This window comes from Cyclopterus lumpus, chromosome 8, assembly GCF_009769545.1.
Source record: "Cyclopterus lumpus isolate fCycLum1 chromosome 8, fCycLum1.pri, whole genome shotgun sequence".
Classification (NCBI taxonomy): Eukaryota; Metazoa; Chordata; class Actinopteri; order Perciformes; family Cyclopteridae; genus Cyclopterus; species Cyclopterus lumpus.
Genome location: NC_046973.1, coordinates 6,111,191 through 6,128,009, shown reverse-complemented (window position 1 = coordinate 6,128,009; position 16,819 = coordinate 6,111,191). Strand labels below are relative to the sequence as shown.

The 16,819-nt window shown below is 39.7% G+C and overlaps 1 protein-coding gene across 6 annotated transcripts; it reads right to left on the bottom strand.

The window, feature by feature from the left end:
- Nucleotides 1-1,657: 1,657 nt before the first annotated feature.
- Nucleotides 1,658-15,571, bottom strand: kmt5c (lysine methyltransferase 5C). Of its 6 annotated transcripts, XM_034538942.1 has the most exons (11): nucleotides 15,216-15,548; nucleotides 14,652-14,784; nucleotides 12,933-13,098; nucleotides 12,621-12,730; nucleotides 12,314-12,477; nucleotides 11,388-11,407; nucleotides 11,013-11,149; nucleotides 10,713-10,870; nucleotides 7,641-8,606; nucleotides 4,029-4,129; nucleotides 3,805-3,937 (listed from the first exon to the last, which is right to left on the bottom strand). In XM_034538942.1, exons 2-11 carry the CDS (start codon nucleotides 14,762-14,764, stop codon nucleotides 3,926-3,928), a joined length of 1,947 nt encoding a protein of 648 aa, XP_034394833.1. In that variant the 5' UTR covers nucleotides 14,765-14,784; nucleotides 15,216-15,548; the 3' UTR covers nucleotides 3,805-3,925. The 6 variants fall into 6 exon arrangements, with proteins under 6 accessions (XP_034394828.1, XP_034394830.1, XP_034394829.1 ...); XM_034538940.1 differs by having other exon boundaries at nucleotides 3,567-3,937; nucleotides 4,029-8,606; nucleotides 15,216-15,571; XM_034538941.1 differs by having other exon boundaries at nucleotides 3,869-4,129.
- Nucleotides 15,572-16,819: the final 1,248 nt, after the last annotated feature.

Sequence of the window (16,819 nt, the reverse complement as noted above, 5' to 3'; positions counted from 1 at the left end):
TGACCCTTCAGAGGGGGCCCGACCCTCTGCTGGGAGGAGTAAAGCTCCACATTGACAAGCTACAAAAGCAACAACCAGCTTACACAATGAAGCATCAGTTCTAACTATTTAATTATATAAAATATAATAACTTATCAGTCACAGGGGACCTTTTACTGCACAGCCAGCACTCAGTGTCTCTACTGAAAAGGAAATAAAACTGAAGAAGTCATGTTTTCATAATTGCTTCAACCCAAGTAAAATCAATGTTTGATTAATGGTCTCATAAATCTAAGCCGAATAAACCTGTGTACTCTATTATGACAGCTTTATTATCCCTTATTTTGTCAGTCCCTTTAACTGTACAATCTCCAAGATGCCCTCTCCCTCACTACTAAAAGAGATAATCTCTCTCTCTCTCTCTTCATCCTTATTATGAGCAAACTCTTATACTTGGCATCAGAATTAACTGCTCGGCTGCCACTAAGAGCGAGGAAGAAAAGCAGAAGTGGGTCATGTGCTGCAAGAGAGGAGAGGAATCGAGGGGAAGAACACAACCTCTGGTTGTGCAGAATGAAAGTGAGAGAGGAATGAGGGAACTAAAGCAGGAGGATGAACGTCACCCAGATGACTATGAGAGCAGAAGGAAGATCAGGGAGACCAACTTGCTTTGCCATAGGCCACTTTTGCAGAGACAGGTCAGGAGTCATGTAATAGACGCACATTAATAATATTTATCATATAAAATGTACAAACAATAAAAAGCCCATCATTTATCTTTGTGGAATTCTTCATTTTCAAATGAACCGACCTCTGAACTTTAATACTAAATTAACGTGGCTCAAGGATTTACACTTAATTAAATAAACATAATACAACTCTATTAGTCTATTTAACAGTACTGAAATATATATATATATATATATATATATATATATATATATATATATATATATATATATACACATACACAAATATATTTATTTATTACATTATTACATATATTATTGGATTATACTGATGGACAACTATAAACTAAAGCCGTCATATAAATGTAGTGGAGGGAAAGTAAATAGAATTGTACAAGTTAAGTACAACCGTTGTATTTAAGCACAGTCTACTTGAGTACTTGAGTAAATGTACTTTGTTACTTTCCACCACAGCTATTTAATAGTATTCATACATTTACATTTTCTTTGTCTTGTGCAACAGTAAAAGGATTAGCTTTGGGATTTTAGACAAAACAAGACATTTGAAGATGCCGCCTTGGGCTTCAGGAAATGATATGGCATAATTCACTATGTTGTGATATTTTATAGAATAAAACGGTTAAAAGATGAATCAAGAAAATAATCAACATATCGATGGATAATGAAAATAATTAGTAATTGAAGCCATATTCGGAAAACAATGACGATATAGTACTTTGTTTCATTATGATGGACACAATTAAATACTACTGAAGGATGTGTCATTAGCTTTGGGCAGATGTAGAAATGACATATTATGGTCTAGCCTCTAAAGGTAGAAGTTAATGGAATAAATGTCTTAACTAATCAAAGAAATGATTACATGGATGATCAATCAAATTAACAAGCTGTACAATATTGCAGACATAATGTAAACAATCACATTTTTGTAGTCTCTTGCAATTAAGTAAAGAGTCAAAGACACAAAATACAAAAAAAGAATTAAGTGTCTTTAATGATATAGGCTACATTTGTACATTTCTACAGCAGACTTTGAGCAAGACTAACTGCCAATTAGAAAAAAAAGACAGAACGCTTTACTTGTAACAACTGAAACATTGGATAAGATGTCAAAGGCTGTGAAATTAAATACTCGATGTAAATATTCAGTTCAGTATTTTGTCCCATTAAATAAGAATAAAAAACATGTAATAGTTTGAACAATCAGTGTGAAATATAAATTACATTAAAGCACCATTTCAAGGATGAGGATATTAAAATAAATAATTGGCCTTTCCTTATCAAGACGGAACCCGATGGTAATGAAAGGCTGTGCAGTCACACTGAACACTCCTGCCCACTGATGTCAAAGGGTTCAACATACAGTACATTGTGACATGAGGGGAATGCTCACGTGACTTCCACAATCTACAGCAAATAACTCTGTTTACAATATAAACATCTATTAACATGTAGCTCCATCAGCAACAACAAAAACAGGAACTATTGCAGGTGATGGATAACGTATCCTTCTGTTCATTATGTGTAATAATAATTAACTCCTTTGAAAGAAAGACAAAAAAGAAAATTTAAAAAAAAGGACAAAAGTGAGTTACTCTGTGAGAAGATTGTCAGATTTCTTGAGTAATATCGACATGTTTCCAACTGGGAGAACTCCCATTAAAAAGACATTGTACTATACCTCAATTCATTAAGCACAACTGGCCTGAAAAAAAAAAAAACATGCTGTAGTTTCTCCCACATTAGTACTCAAAAGGAGCAGCTGTTAAAAGCTGCAGTTCATGTCTTCACCCAGTAGTTGTCCTTGAATATATATCGTTTCAGGTCAGGAAATAATGTTACTGTACATCGTTCATGCACAAGCCTTTCATTTCATTGATGCACTAATGATCTTACTAAAAATCGGGCAGAGCAACAGTCACAGTACGACAATACGCTTTACTTTGATCCCTCAAGACTTGCCTGCCTGCCTGCCTGCACGCGCACGCACGCACACACACACACACACACACACGCACACACACACACACACACACACACACACACACACACACAGTGAGAAAAGATCTGACTGAGTATAAAAACGGGGGTGAACGGTTTCAACAGGTGCTTCAAAAAGTCACAAGAACATATTAAAGAACGAGGCACAAAGCTGCCTTTTTAAATCCAACCAACACAAGTACCAGCAACCAGCGGCGGTGCTCCTGTCTAATGCCATTCATGGAATAGAAAAAGTTGTACAGCTATGTTACAGTACAGTACAGTAAGAGGGCTTACAGGGCCACTCACTTCAAATTCCTAGTCACAAATATATTTTATGCTTTGTTTTCTTTATGCAATTTTTACGCATAATTTGGTATTCTCTAACAAATTGGAGTGAATATTTAATTTCTTTTAAAAATCAAACAGTAGTTAAAACATGCCAATACGCCCTCTTTACATACAACTCTGTACAAGCCATTCATACATTAACAGTCCATCAAAATAATTATTTAGAAATCTGTAGGCGGGCATTAATAACTGGTAGACTATGAATTACAGTGTTTACAAAAACATATTGTATAATCTCTCCATCTAAATTCGGGGATCCAGTGACACTAGGGGGTACAAATCAATCCGAGTACTGGAGATCTAAGTCTACTGTGCCATCGGTCACCACTAACCTCACTCTCTTGGGTTTTGTGGCACCCATGGAGTGAGACGATGTAACGGGTCCATAGTGAGATGTGCCTTGGTGTTCACCAGGCTGGCACTGTTGCTGCATGTCCTTCCTGCATTGTTCGTCTTGACCTCTGAGCCCTGAAAATCCACCCAAAGAAAAAGACGCTGGGTTAGACGACTGGGGTCCGCGGGGCTCAAGAACCAGTCGCCCTTGGGTGCCTGAAGGTTCCATCAGACAATGGTAGGTGTAGTTTGTCGGGCCTAATCCTGGGTAACCCTCAACCCCATCCCTTAGACCCAGGGTCAATGAATGATCCCCACTGAAGTTCAGTACGTAGGGAGGACCTTGACAGCCATAAGGGAACGAGGCTGAGGAGGTTGAGGACTGAGTCTTGTTTGCTGGTGGTGGTGTACCAGAAGGTGTACTGTGGGCCACATGGGGGTTATTGTGCTGAGGCATGGGCGACAGAGACGAGCCGAAGCTAAAGTCAAAAGGGTCTTGCTGAGTGTAACATGGCTGCTGCTTGTCTGAAGTCGACGGAGTGGCTTTCTTGTCTTGTGGTGATGAATAACCATCAGAAACTTTGCTAGGGAAAAAGAAGGGTCTTGGCAGCGCTGAAATATTTTTGTACATCATGTTGGTTTCAACATTTTCATGTTTGTCAGATGACATCTTACTTTTGATAAAAGACTGAGGGAAAGAGTTGGGTTTGTTGTAATGAGGATTGGACCTGCTGAGGTTGCTGGAGGAACCAAGATGGCTGACATCTTTTCCAAACCTGTGAACAGAAACATTGTCTTTGTGATGACTGTCTGTACCAACACCTAGTTTCTGACTCTGCAGGGTCCTCTCAAAAGCACCTGACTTTGCACCGAGTGTTCTGGATGCGATGAGCGGGCTGCCAGCAGCCATGGCATCTTTACAAGGTGCACTATACAAGTTCTGAGTCGGGTTCCCCCCCTGATACTTAAGCACCCTGTGAATAACTGTAGAGGGTTTCTCGTGGAACTTGAATGGATTGTCAGGAGGATTGGGATTTTTCACAGTGAAGAGTTGAGGAGGGAGGAATTTGTTAGACATTTGTGGTGGCGGGACAGATTTAGGTAAGCAACTCTGGGGCATTCCTCTGACTGCGTTTGGCTGCATACTTGAAAAAGACTGGGATTTACTGGGAATGGTACGATGGAAAGGGCCCTGGGTTTTAATGTTCGCCTGGACTTTTGATTGACTGGTGCTCGCCCTGGTGTTGATGAAGGGTTGGGTTAAAGTAATGGGAGAGTGAGATGGAACAGAGGATGGTGCTGAACCGAACACCCGAGGTCTGAGGTCTTCTCTGGAAAGCCTCATTCCTGGATTTTTACTTAGAATTCGATCCTTAGCAGTGAAGTCAGAGTTGCCAAGAGCTGAAAAACTGAAAGTGGGGTTGAGTTGGATTCTGTCTTTGGAGGTATCCTTCACTCCACATTCCACAGGAATAGAGTCAGTTTTGGAAGGAATTAGACCTGGAAAGAACTGCAGATCCTCACTGGTAAAGTTGTTTCCTGGACTGGGAGGGCCAAGGTACGGCGTCTCAGTTGTCCATGTATCAGACGGGCTGTGAGAGAGGGGACTGCTGAAGGGATCCGTTGGTGGATCAAGTGAACAGAGATCTGATGGGGAAGACGGAAGTATGTTCTGGGGTTGATAATAACCCTCAAAGTTGAGACACTGGAAGTCCAGAATATCATCACAGCAGTTTGTGAAGCTGGGCTCACCAGAAAGCATGTTATCTGGCGTTGTGAATGGAGGAGACTGGGACAAGGGCTGGATGACAGAATTAGGAGCACTGGAACAGGCGGCTGGCTTTTCCAACGTCTGCGATGAACACAAGCCCTCGGAGAGCCTGGAGAGACTGTTGTCAATTTGTTGGAGAGTGTGACTAAGACAGGTGGTGGGCGTTTCAACAGGACCACACTTTCGTGGTCTCTCCACTTTGTGCCTCTGTTTCCTTCCTCCACTGGTCATCTCTGGCCTTTCAGTTATTGCGTCTACCACCGAGGATATCACTTCGGTTTTATTGTCATTAAGGGGGGAAGACAGAGACAGTGGTGACAGAGACAAGGAAAATGGGGGCGGTTCCGTTTTGAGAAGGGCCGTGTTGCTGTTCAGTCTCTGTGACGGGAACTCTTCTTTGAGCTTGCTCGTATCAAGACATCCTTTCTTTTCTTTCTCTAAATGTTGACCCTTCATCTCTTTCTTCACAATGGGCTCTACTTTAAGCTCAGTTTGTAGAAGCCCCTCTTTGCTGTCCACCTCCCAAATATCCTCTGTCTTTCGGCGCAATTTAATTACTGGTAACTGAAACCCATTTGAATCCCATTTAAGCTCTAGTTTCGGCTGTGACCCGGTTCCAAACGAGCAGCAATTCTTTACAAAATGATCTTCAATTTTTGTTTCTTTCCCTACAACTGCCATATCACAGTCCGTTTTACAACTCTCAATTTTTTCTGGCAGCAGCTTGACCTCATCTAGAAGTTCCTTATCAAGCTTCTCTTTCATTTCTACTACGTCATTGGGCATTTCACTGGGTCCACACACACTGTTTAGGTCTTTATCTGATTTAACATCCAAGGATGCATTTGTGGTTTTCCTGTCACACAACCTCTGACCTCTTTTTTTCAAATGATGCAATCTGCTCTTGGATTTCTTACTAGCGTGCACGTGTGCCTGAGCTGCCTCCATCTCCATGTTTAAAATTGATACAGAATCCATAATAGCTTTAAAGGGGTCGCATGTCACCAACTCATCTACCTTTTCTGTTTTTAATGCCAGATTTTCCAATCCTGCTCTTTGCATCTCCCATACTCTCCCTCTCCTCCTCTTAAACCGGATCTTTAAATCAATGTCTGGCTTTGTGTCCCCCAAACTACTTCGCTGGATTAACGTTTCCACCTCATCTTCTTTTTTAGTTCTATTCGGAGCTGGATCTTTTTCATGCTGCTTTTGGATTCGAGCAGGAGCTTGTTTGTCCTTTGCAAACGTATCACTGGCTGGTGCCTGATCCATATGGACGTCATCCTCATCTTGCCTCTCTATTTTACACCTCTGAACTCTCCTCAATAAATGGCTCCGCTGAACTTCATGAGCTCGGGACCGTAGCACTCGTTTGAAGGAGTTTAGTTTAGTTATCTTTTGGGGGTTTAACCTCTGGACTTCTGTTGTCCTTTGTCTGCGTTTAATTTGTTGTTTCCCTTTGCTACTTTCCTCTGAACACGTGACCGGTACCTGCCTCAGCTCTGCAGATGAATTTAGCTCAGTGGCTTCTTTGGAAGCTTGATCTGAAGCAGAAGCCAAACCTTGTTCAGAGTCTATTTCCACAGAACTTCGAAACGTACGTTTCTTCAGAGGTATGTTGGATTGTATGTGTGCCTGTGGATTGGTATCTGGAAACAGATTAGTCATAGCTTTTGTTGAAATGAGTGACCTGTGAGGTAGTGGGGCGAGGCAGCTGGCCGTAGGGTCATCGTGCCTTGGTGGGGACTGAAGCTGCAAACTGTCCTCACTCGACTCAGTCTTCACTGTAGTGTCTGTGCTCACGTGTCCCTTGGCACTTTGCCTCGCTTTTGTTTTCGCTGCTCTCGGCTTCATCTTTCGCCTGCTCATAATCCTCCTCTGCACTGAACAGTGGTACCTGCCTCCATTTAGTTCAATCACTTCTTCTTCCTCCTTAGCACTTTGCATTGTTTTAGAGGCTGAGGTAGAAAACACTCTTCCTACGATATCTCTGTGTAATCTTTTATCTATTAAAGATTTATCTTTTCTTAAAATATCAGATAGCAAAACCTTAGCCTGCTTTATGACAACATCTTCTTCGTGCCTACTTTCTGGCCGTTTACTCACAGTCCTGGCTATTTGTTCGGATAATTTAACAACACCCTCCTCAACTATATTTTTAACACACTGCTGGTTATTGTGTCCTCTAGTTTGTTCACTGGGCGCTATTTTACATTGGGACTCTTTCACTTTCTCTACGGCCTTGTTACTTTTACATTCCACAATTGCAGATGCAGTATTTTTCTTTTCTGTCTCCTCTTCAATTTTGCATTTTACAACGTCCTGCTGCTCTTTCTGCATTTCATCTTTTTCTTCTGACACTGTTTGTATTTCAATAACCTTGTCATTCTCCCCTTTCTCTCTGTGGGATAAATCAGAAACAGAGTCACTGGCTTGTAGCTTCCCTAAATGTACTTTATCGATGGCCTTGAAAAACATTTCCCTCACCCCTCTGTTACCTTCAGCTGTGCAGATACCTGAACTTCCTCCCAGTCTCTGCTGAGATCTGGACACTCTTTTTTCTGACTTTACCATCAGAGGTGCTGGTCCAGTACACGGGCTCTGCCTGGCCCTCCCTCTCAACTCCACTCCTCCTTTCTGGTCTTCAGAGATCCTTTCTTCCTCCACACTTGACACCGATAGCCTTGTTAGGCTGACCGTAAGGTATTGCTTCAGTGATACTAGTGGATTGTCTGTGGCTTTCTTCATTCCATTTGTGACTTCTATCATGGATGAAGCTCTGGTGATCCTGTGCTCTGTTGGCACAGGTGCTGGGTTTGGGGCCTTCTCAGTGATGCAGGATGCAATGCTGCTGGACTTGTTGCTTTGACTCTCTGCGATTGCCTTTTCAATCTTGTCTTGTTTTATTGCACTGCAGGTTTTGTCATTTTCGACAGGGTGACCAACAGTAGTGTTGGCTGTGTCACTGGACCCTAATTGATGCGTGAGCGTGGTTTGAACCATGCTTCTTGTTCTTGAAGAGTACCTCTTGGGAACTGCCCGCATAGCCACGACTTTAACAGATTCCCGATTAAGGCCTGCGCTGCTGGCTGCAGGTCCACTTTTCTGGTGGACCGACATGGAGAAAGGCTTCAAGTTTACCTCACTGCTGTTATTTTCTTCCTCTGTCGAATTCAGTTCACTCAGCTTGTTGTCTTTTGGATTCTCTTCTTCCAGTTGTTGAAGCAAAGCCCTCTCTTTGCTCTTTGGATCCTTACACTTGAGTAAGAAATCCACTGAGTGGCGCCGTACTCGGATTCTGAGGTCCCTTAGAGTAAATTGGGACAAAAGTGTCTGATACTGTTGGACTGTGGAGGACTTCAAAGGGGACTTTCCTGATCGCCTGTTCTTCTCTCGTCTCCACTTATTTGTTTGACAAAACTTTCTGTTCTTTAAGGCATTTCTCCTCATCTGCTGGGTGAAGGAATTCCTTGAGGGGATGGCTATGGATGAAAGACAACAAAGAAGCAGTTGAACTACAAGCATCTCTTTTGCTAATGTTTATGTTTGTTCAACATAAGCAGCACATTGAAATTATGCCTATTTTACCAATGAAAACACTGACATTTCTAATTAATTAAATTATCATACAGCATCTGTTTACAAAGTAATACCTGGCCATGGATATTATTTGAGTGACACAACCCTGCAACATTGTGATTTAAGTGACCAATTCATTAAACTTCTATCATTAGTTTTTTAGGTGTGGGAATACAGTGTTCAGGGTGAATACAGATGACGCTGACTGGGAATTATATTGAATATATATAACATATTGAATGCAAGTTTAATAAAAAAACATTATTGATCCATATACAAACTGAAGTAGCATTACAACTCATTGCAAACTTACAGTATGTGGTGTTTGGAGGAAATAAAATGCTTAGCTCTCATGCTTGAAAAGATCTGGAACATTGCTGCTCGAAAGATGATCTCTTGTAATCTGAATCAAAACTTTATCACCATCTTGATTACAAAATGAAGATAAAAAACAAACAGGCTCTGTTAGAGTTTTAAACTATTTGTGTGTGCTCTCAATTGTTACGGTTGATGATAAGTTAGGTTTTAGCTCAAATGCATGCGTTTGGGAAGTAGTAAGCATACGACTGGATTAATGAAACTTGGATTATACTGCACAAGTTGTGTGAGAGTTCGTAAATGGATGTGTTGATGTAGATTTGTTGTTGTTAAATGCTGCCCCTATTTACTTTAATTCATCACTTTTCTTAGTTTTGTTTTTTTATTCTTGGTTCATAATAGACGCAGGCAAGAAAAGCACATTTTCAAGGTAACATATTTGATATATCTTTTGATATTTTTTGGATGAAATATTCCTTCAACTAATGAAAACAGAAGTGCTTCTTCAGGATTATTTAACATTGAAGTAAACTATGTAACATGTTGCCAGGTTCCACGCTACATTGAATTATTAGGTCAGGCCGGTTACTTCAGGCTGGCTCGTACTAAAGCCAGTGTTCCATGTACTAAGAGGACTAGAAATATCCCCTGTTGCAAAGTCGTCTCTACGGTCCCTCCTATTTACTGGAGCAGTTATCAACCTTTCCCTTGCATAATAATCTTATGGGATGGTAATCATTATTCCAGGGATTAACAAATCATCATGGTTACCAAGGAAACGGAGTAAAGGGATTGTGATTTTGGTTGCAAAACCCATGAAAATACAAATGAATGGCCTTGTTTTTTCTTTGGCAACTATATCATAAATGGGATATTGCCCTTCCAGGTGTCAGTTATTAGGAACTGATGTACTACACAGCAGCAACAGTCCAACGCACATGTTGTCCATTGATTCCTGATAACGGACACCTTGTCGGGCATTATCCCTCACTGAACATCTAACGGACTGCATTAGCCTGAGCTCGTTTGAGGTGCAACACAGCACAGAGATGTCTGGTGGACTTACATTACTTTTTTGAGCATTAGATAATTAAAGTTTTAAAATCAGTTAAAAGATCACTGATGATTTTCAACCTGAATTATATCTCGTCTGACACAAAGAACCCTGTGTTTAAAAATTAAATGAAATCCTATCATCATAGCATTGCAGATTAAGTATGTGATTAACAACATGATTAAAGCTGCCATATAATTTGTTTGCACAGCGTCACCATAGAAATCAGTCAGCTGACATTTCTGGAAACAAAAAGCTATTTGTTCGAAAAATTCCTAAATCATCAATTTGATGGTGCAATCAACAACCACCAAAGTGATGAGCAGACTGTCGAGCTTTTAGAATGACAAACTGTTATTCTTGACATTACGGCTGTAAACTTGCATTGTACAGTTAATATTCCTGTTATTTGGTTTTGAGCCACTTTGTGGTGCTAAAAGGACTTTTAGGAAGCCACAAATGCAGATGTTCTGTTTGAATTAGCTGACTTTAATAAATATTGTGTCAGCTGACATTTCTATGTACTGTTAAGTTTCATTTTAATAGTACATATAATTGTTTGACTTTGCTGTGCTAGTAATTCTTGCTTTGATTGATTTAAGAAAGCTCATTTTAGAGAAAATCTGACAGTGGTTACCTTTAAAGATACCTGAGTGTATTCCTTGTATTATCGGCCTCTTCTCTCTGTGATGACGAAGATATCTCTCTCTCAGGCGGTACTTTTGCCCCAAAGGGTCCTTTGTTTCTTCACATTCAGGCTGCTTCCCCCTGTGTTTGAAGTGACCCTCTCCGTTCCTAAAGAATAGTTAAAATTACAAAAAGAAATGTAGGCTAAAACAGTCCAAAAGTTGTTTTCATATATGATAAACAAAGTCTTTAGTTTTGAGAAAAACCCAAGCTACAATAAAGACAATGTCGGAACAAATGATAGACACACCTCTCACAGGTGCAGCATTCACACATTTCATTGCCTTCTCCAAAAAAGCTGGCGCCATAGTAACATGTGATCTCCTCCCCAGGTGAGATGGGTCGAATCGCTTCAACACATGCAATATTCTTCTCCCCGGGGACGAACTGGGCGGGTGAAAAGAGGAAGGGAAAAAAACCAGCAAAAGACAAAGACAAAGGTTGGGTGACCCATGGGATACATTAACACAGAGCCGTTAAGACGCAGAAAGAGTGCAATTCTGTACCTAAAAACACAATTTAAAATGTGCAAAATGTCACAATGATCGGTGTTGAAGTTATAGAACAATCATATCTATTTATCAAATATATTTAGTGCAGGTGATAAATAAATATAGGTTATTACCTTGCAGTTTGGTTTGCAGTCTTCATCCCAGAAGAACAGACAACAAAAGAAAAACACAGAGATAAAAGATTTCAAGTTATTAAATTAATCCCAGCAATGAATAAAGGACTGTATTTTGTTGATCAGCTGGCCGAAGTAGTAAGCAAAAGGCTCAAAGGCTAAGCTGATTAACTCTCAAACATTATTAAAAGATCTTGCCAGAAAATGGCCTCTGAGTGGATTGAAGGATTAACTCACATTTCATTAGACCTTTTGTACACATTACAATTTCTGATAATGAATGCACATTTTCTCTGTGGTACAAAATGTGTTCATGATCAATCTGGTAAAACATACATGTTGCTATTTCTGATGCAGGGAACATTGTCAGAGTTATCATAAAATTAAAGAGGAAAGCAAATTGGTGAACTGCACAAGTCTTGAATACATAAAGACACCTTAGACTTAGACAAATTTAGGATTTCTGACATCTGAATATTTTAACACATTTTCCTTTCTGGAAATTAAAAATGCAATTGTTTAATTCAGTAAATTACCAATTGGTTATAGTTTGAGAAATACAAGAAATGTGCTAATGTTTTTACAAAAACACCCTTAAAAAACCTGCTGTGATGCTGATGAAAAACACAGACATTGAGCATCACACTCACTGAGGACAATTTGAAATAGACGGAAAATAACTTGACAAGATGGAGTATTTTATGTTTAGTCACGATTCTGATCGATGCAGAACAAACTCTTTATGTTTGGTACAGGTGCTCCAGTATCTGCATTGTGTAGTGGGAATACATTCAGAAACTAGTGCTAATCTCGTGTGTGTGTGTGTGTGTGTGTGTGTGTGTGTGTGTGTGTGTGTGTGTGTGTGTGTGTGTGTGTGTGCGTGTGCGTGTGTGTTGGAAAAGAGTCGTGAGTGATAACCAACTCACCATGGTTAATGAAAGCTGCAGGCCCGAGCCAAAGCTGAGTGCAGCGCTTGCGTGTAGAATACATGACACTGAAGTCATTGACTCCTGCTCTTAGCACAGCGCCGTCAGAAGGGCTTAGCTCTGCTATGCAGCCCAGCAGGACTTCCACCCGCTCTCCTGCAAACCTACGGCGCAACAATTCAAGAGTCACATAGCTTCACTTAAAAAAAAAAAAGTAACACACACAGTCCAGGAAATGTAGCAGGAAATGTCGCAGCTATTGTTCAACGACATGCAGCGTTGACAAATACAATGCATGAGTAATTACCATTGCCTCGTGGAGGTTATCTTTGCTCCGTTGGTCTCTGAGGAGTATCTGTCACAGGACTCTATCTTGACACCGTTATCCAACAAGAAGGCACTGAGGTAGCGATACACCTGCAGAAATCATAGATGGTTTTGAATGTGTTCTCACACTCAAGTGAGAAATTCAATGGTTGCTTTCTATGAATCTAATACATATATTAAAAGAGGGAGACTTCCAAGCACAAATGCCATACCATGTTTTTATACATTTCTCTCATTTAATGAGTGATTATTTTAGATCTACACTAATGTGTGAGCCTAAACATCAGCTTACATGTTGTCTCAGCAGCTCCTGTCGATGGCTTCCCAAAGCATCAAAGAAGTCACCAGCCGGTTCACCTACTGTCAGGGCCTCAAACGTAGCATTGAAGTCATGCGTACGCTGAAAGCGCAACAGGGTCTCTTTGAGATTACCCCAACGCCGGATCTCTGGTGGGGGACTAAAGAGGACAGAAAAGCAGAAAATGTCATATATGAAGAGAGAAACAGTCACAGGACAAAGTCTAAATCACAGTCAGTGTTAGTCTAAGGCGTGTTTGTGTAAAGTATAATTTTCTCAAATTTAAGATATAGCTTTTTAGGAAACATCACCATGTAAAAATGTTTGTGCTTAGACATTTTGGTTAACATATTTTGGTATGATCCAAGAAGACACAAGAATAAACCAATAACTAAATAATCAATGATTTGCATTTTTGTGAATGTTGCGAATTACATTTACTTGATGTACTGGGAAAACACACAAAAACACCAATAGTAGTCATAAGTTGAACGTAACTCTAAATGATAATCAGATTTTTTTTTAATTAAAGTTATCTTTTGTATATCTTTCTCCAGACAATAGTCTAATTATATTTCAGGATTCTCATTTCTCACTGTATTTAAAAAAGGTAGGGCTCGTAATCTTCTTCAAATACATTTATAATATATATATTTTGAATTATCTTCACACCCTGACAGCAATTAATGAATCAAACATTATTATTATATAAATGATCTTTTATCTGTTACTGTCGCAGGACTTTAATAAGCTACCTGTGCGTATTTAGCGCATATTCTGCTTATTGCTTCAAATACACAGCTATTTCTTTCCCCACACTTGCAGGTAGACAAGAGCACCAATGCATTGGAAGCTGAAAGTATCAATCCAGATGAGCGTTATCAAAACAAACTTATTCAATTGGACAGAGGGCTTACTTACTTACTTTATTTACCTTGCTGTTAAAAGTTTTAAAAGCTATTACAGTATATATACTTTACAGCTAAAACTTAGTTGATTAATCGATCAACAGAACCATAAAAACTATGTGGACAACAAATTAATTTCTTAATTTTTCAAGCAGAAATAGTGAAATAATTCCAATATTATCTGGTTCAAGACTCTTAAACGAGAGCATTTCCTGCTTTGCTTTGTCACGTAAACTAAATATGTTTGGCACATTTTGACTTTTGATCTCAAAATAAATTGACACGGTCACGTTTGGCTCTGTGAGGTTGTGACGGAAATGTTTTACTTTAAATCGATATAAAAATAGAATAAAATTATTGATTAGTGGAAAACGTATTGTCAGAGTAATTGATGTGGAAAATATTGGTGGTTGCAGCCCTAGTACTAGAATTATTGTGTTGAACCAAGTGATAATTTCCAATACACATACAATAGATGTAAATGGAGTCGACAGTAGGCAGGAACTGTGTTGAACAGACACAGGACAGCAAACGATTCCACACACCATTACATCCAAATAAAGAACATTTTAACATATGCGTCTGTATCTAGACACCTTGGGATGGGCCTGGTTGTCATGACATGCTCATACATGTCCCACCAAATTATAAATAGAATAGTCAAAGCTGAATTAATAATAATAATAATAATAATAATAATAATAATAATAATAATAATAATTCATAACCAATTGTTTAAATACTGATATGAACGCCTGTTAGCTCTGATGTTGTTTGAATTGACATGCCTTGAGTGACAGATTACCTGATGTTCATTTTGTGGGTGCTGAAGCCCAGCAGAGGGTCCAGCACCAAACCGGTGGCCAGGTCATCGGTCTCACACAGCTCCTTCACACTCATTCTAGTGCATCCGTCCATTGCCTCCCACCATCAGCATGCTGCAATCACAGGGTCAAAGTAACGCTGTGACAACAACAAACCTCAATCATCTTTGAGTTATGTCAGATCTTAGCCGATCTGACATAACATTAGGGTTTGTTGCTTGCTCACTTGTTTAAAGTAAGCTTTACAACCCCCATCATGCAATGCGGTTGTATTAGTATTCGATATGCTGTTTGCAATAACCAGTTAATGACAACGCAAAGTTTCAGTTAGGAATGTGACCGGGCGCGCATTAGCTCCCATGCTCATTAGCTTAGCATGTCAGCTTGCTGGGGAAATAAGCAGGGTTATCAGCTGAGTGAAGCGGCTAACGTTATGGGAGCATTAGCGGCTAACCTAACATGACCTGCGGCTGATAGTTGCCGAACTGTGAAGCGATGTGCATTCGCAGGGAAGGATACCGGCGATCTGGTTGTAGAAAACATACCTGGGAGTCTTTTGCAGTCAACGAAAGTGTCGTCAGGGAGACAATTTATCGCAAGATGCCCGCTTGCTCTGGCAGGGAAAGTTAGCCTAGCAATGCAACCACCTAGCTTACCGCCGTCTTGCAGGCTAGTCCGGGCTGCCGCGTACGAAAATGGAGTCCCCTCGTCACTTCTGGAATTTGTTGGTTTGTTGACAACTGCGAATCCCGGGCTGAATTACAAAAGGCAGAAACGCACCACAAACGACGAAAAAACTAGCTTAGAATGGATATGTTATTTAGCTAGCTAACTAGCTTCGCACAACGCTCTTCTGGTAGCAAAAGTTGATGGGCAATGTCCGGTGCAACCGAACTAGGATTGACCACGCCCACGTAGTACGCTATTCGCTGAGGTCAAGGTCAATTTTACAAATCAAGCGTTTTAGACTCTGTGATTGGTCAGGCTTTTTGTGGGCGGGGCCATGTAGTCAGGCTTACTATGTTGCGACAGAGCAGAGGTGAGTATTTACTCCAGTGATAAGTATCTTCCCTCAAACCCAGCTGACTCCCGAGTCGGACACATTTGTTTCTCACTAACGGTACATGCCCAAAATAATTAAAGAGCCTTCTCTGACTTATTTCAAAGAGATGTTTTCTCGAATATAAATGTCATGGTTTATTAGAATCGGTTCTTAACTCATAAAGATCATAAGACTTTTTTATTATTATGAAAAAGGTGATGTTTGCTTTCTTCAAAAGAGAAGCAAATACTTTTATGTAATACATTTGATATAGATGTTGAATTTAGTCGTATTAATAGTTGAGCAATAGAGACAAATCTGCATGTTTTAAAATATATTTTGTCTAGTGTGATATACAACTGGCTCTTTTGTTATTGTTCAATGTGTACACTATCCCATGTGTACTGCATCTGTGTTATTTTATTTTGTTTAATTTAAATAAAAAGATTTCCTCCAGTAGCCTCTATTTGACTATAGAGTAGAGATGCTATCACCAGGAGAACTACCGAAACCTAGTTACTACAAATGATATATACTTATATATTTAGGTATGTACTGAGCATGAGATGTCTAAGGAAAGGAACAGTTAGTATTTGCATAATTAGTGAATAACTCGATGTCTATCTGTTTCAGAGAGAGAGAATTTATTACAATATACAGGCTTAAGCAATGAGTGTTTATAATAAACCAGTTGAGGAATGTACATGCATAGCTGAAACCAAATTAAAGGTCCAACCAGTATTCTTGGTTTTTGGTCATAACAAAAGAATAGTTGTCATTTTATGCATTTCTCAACTGCAAACCTGATAGCTACTGTGTTTGCAAGAGAGTCATAAGCATTCGAGAGATATTGAGTTATTATCTAGTTTGTGTGTATTTATTAAATGGCCTGTCAAGCAAAGTCAAAGTGAAAAAATCTGAGTTATACCTGAACAACTCATTTGGTTCCTTGCTGTCAAAGTCTAGGGTGATAGATCCTGACATTTTACCCAGAGCCACCAAGTAAGGAGAAGTTGAAAAATCAGTGTTCCAATGTGTTGGAAATTAAGAAGCCCAAGTAGAAAACCATCCAGAGTTATGCTGCTGTATATTTCAAAAGGCGTCATG

Bases quoted from the DNA above. Each gene is read 5' to 3' on its own strand.
- kmt5c (XM_034538937.1), bottom strand. From the start codon at position 14,764: ATGGACGGATGCACTAGAATGAGTGTGAAGGAGCTGTGTGAGACCGAT. The intron at 11,150-11,387 runs GTAATAACCTAT...TCACCCGCCCAG, and splicing joins ACTGCAAACCAAACTGCAAG to TTCGTCCCCGGGGAGAAGAA. The intron at 10,871-11,012 runs GTGTGTCTATCA...ACTATTCTTTAG, and splicing joins GAATGCTGCACCTGTGAGAG to GAACGGAGAGGGTCACTTCA.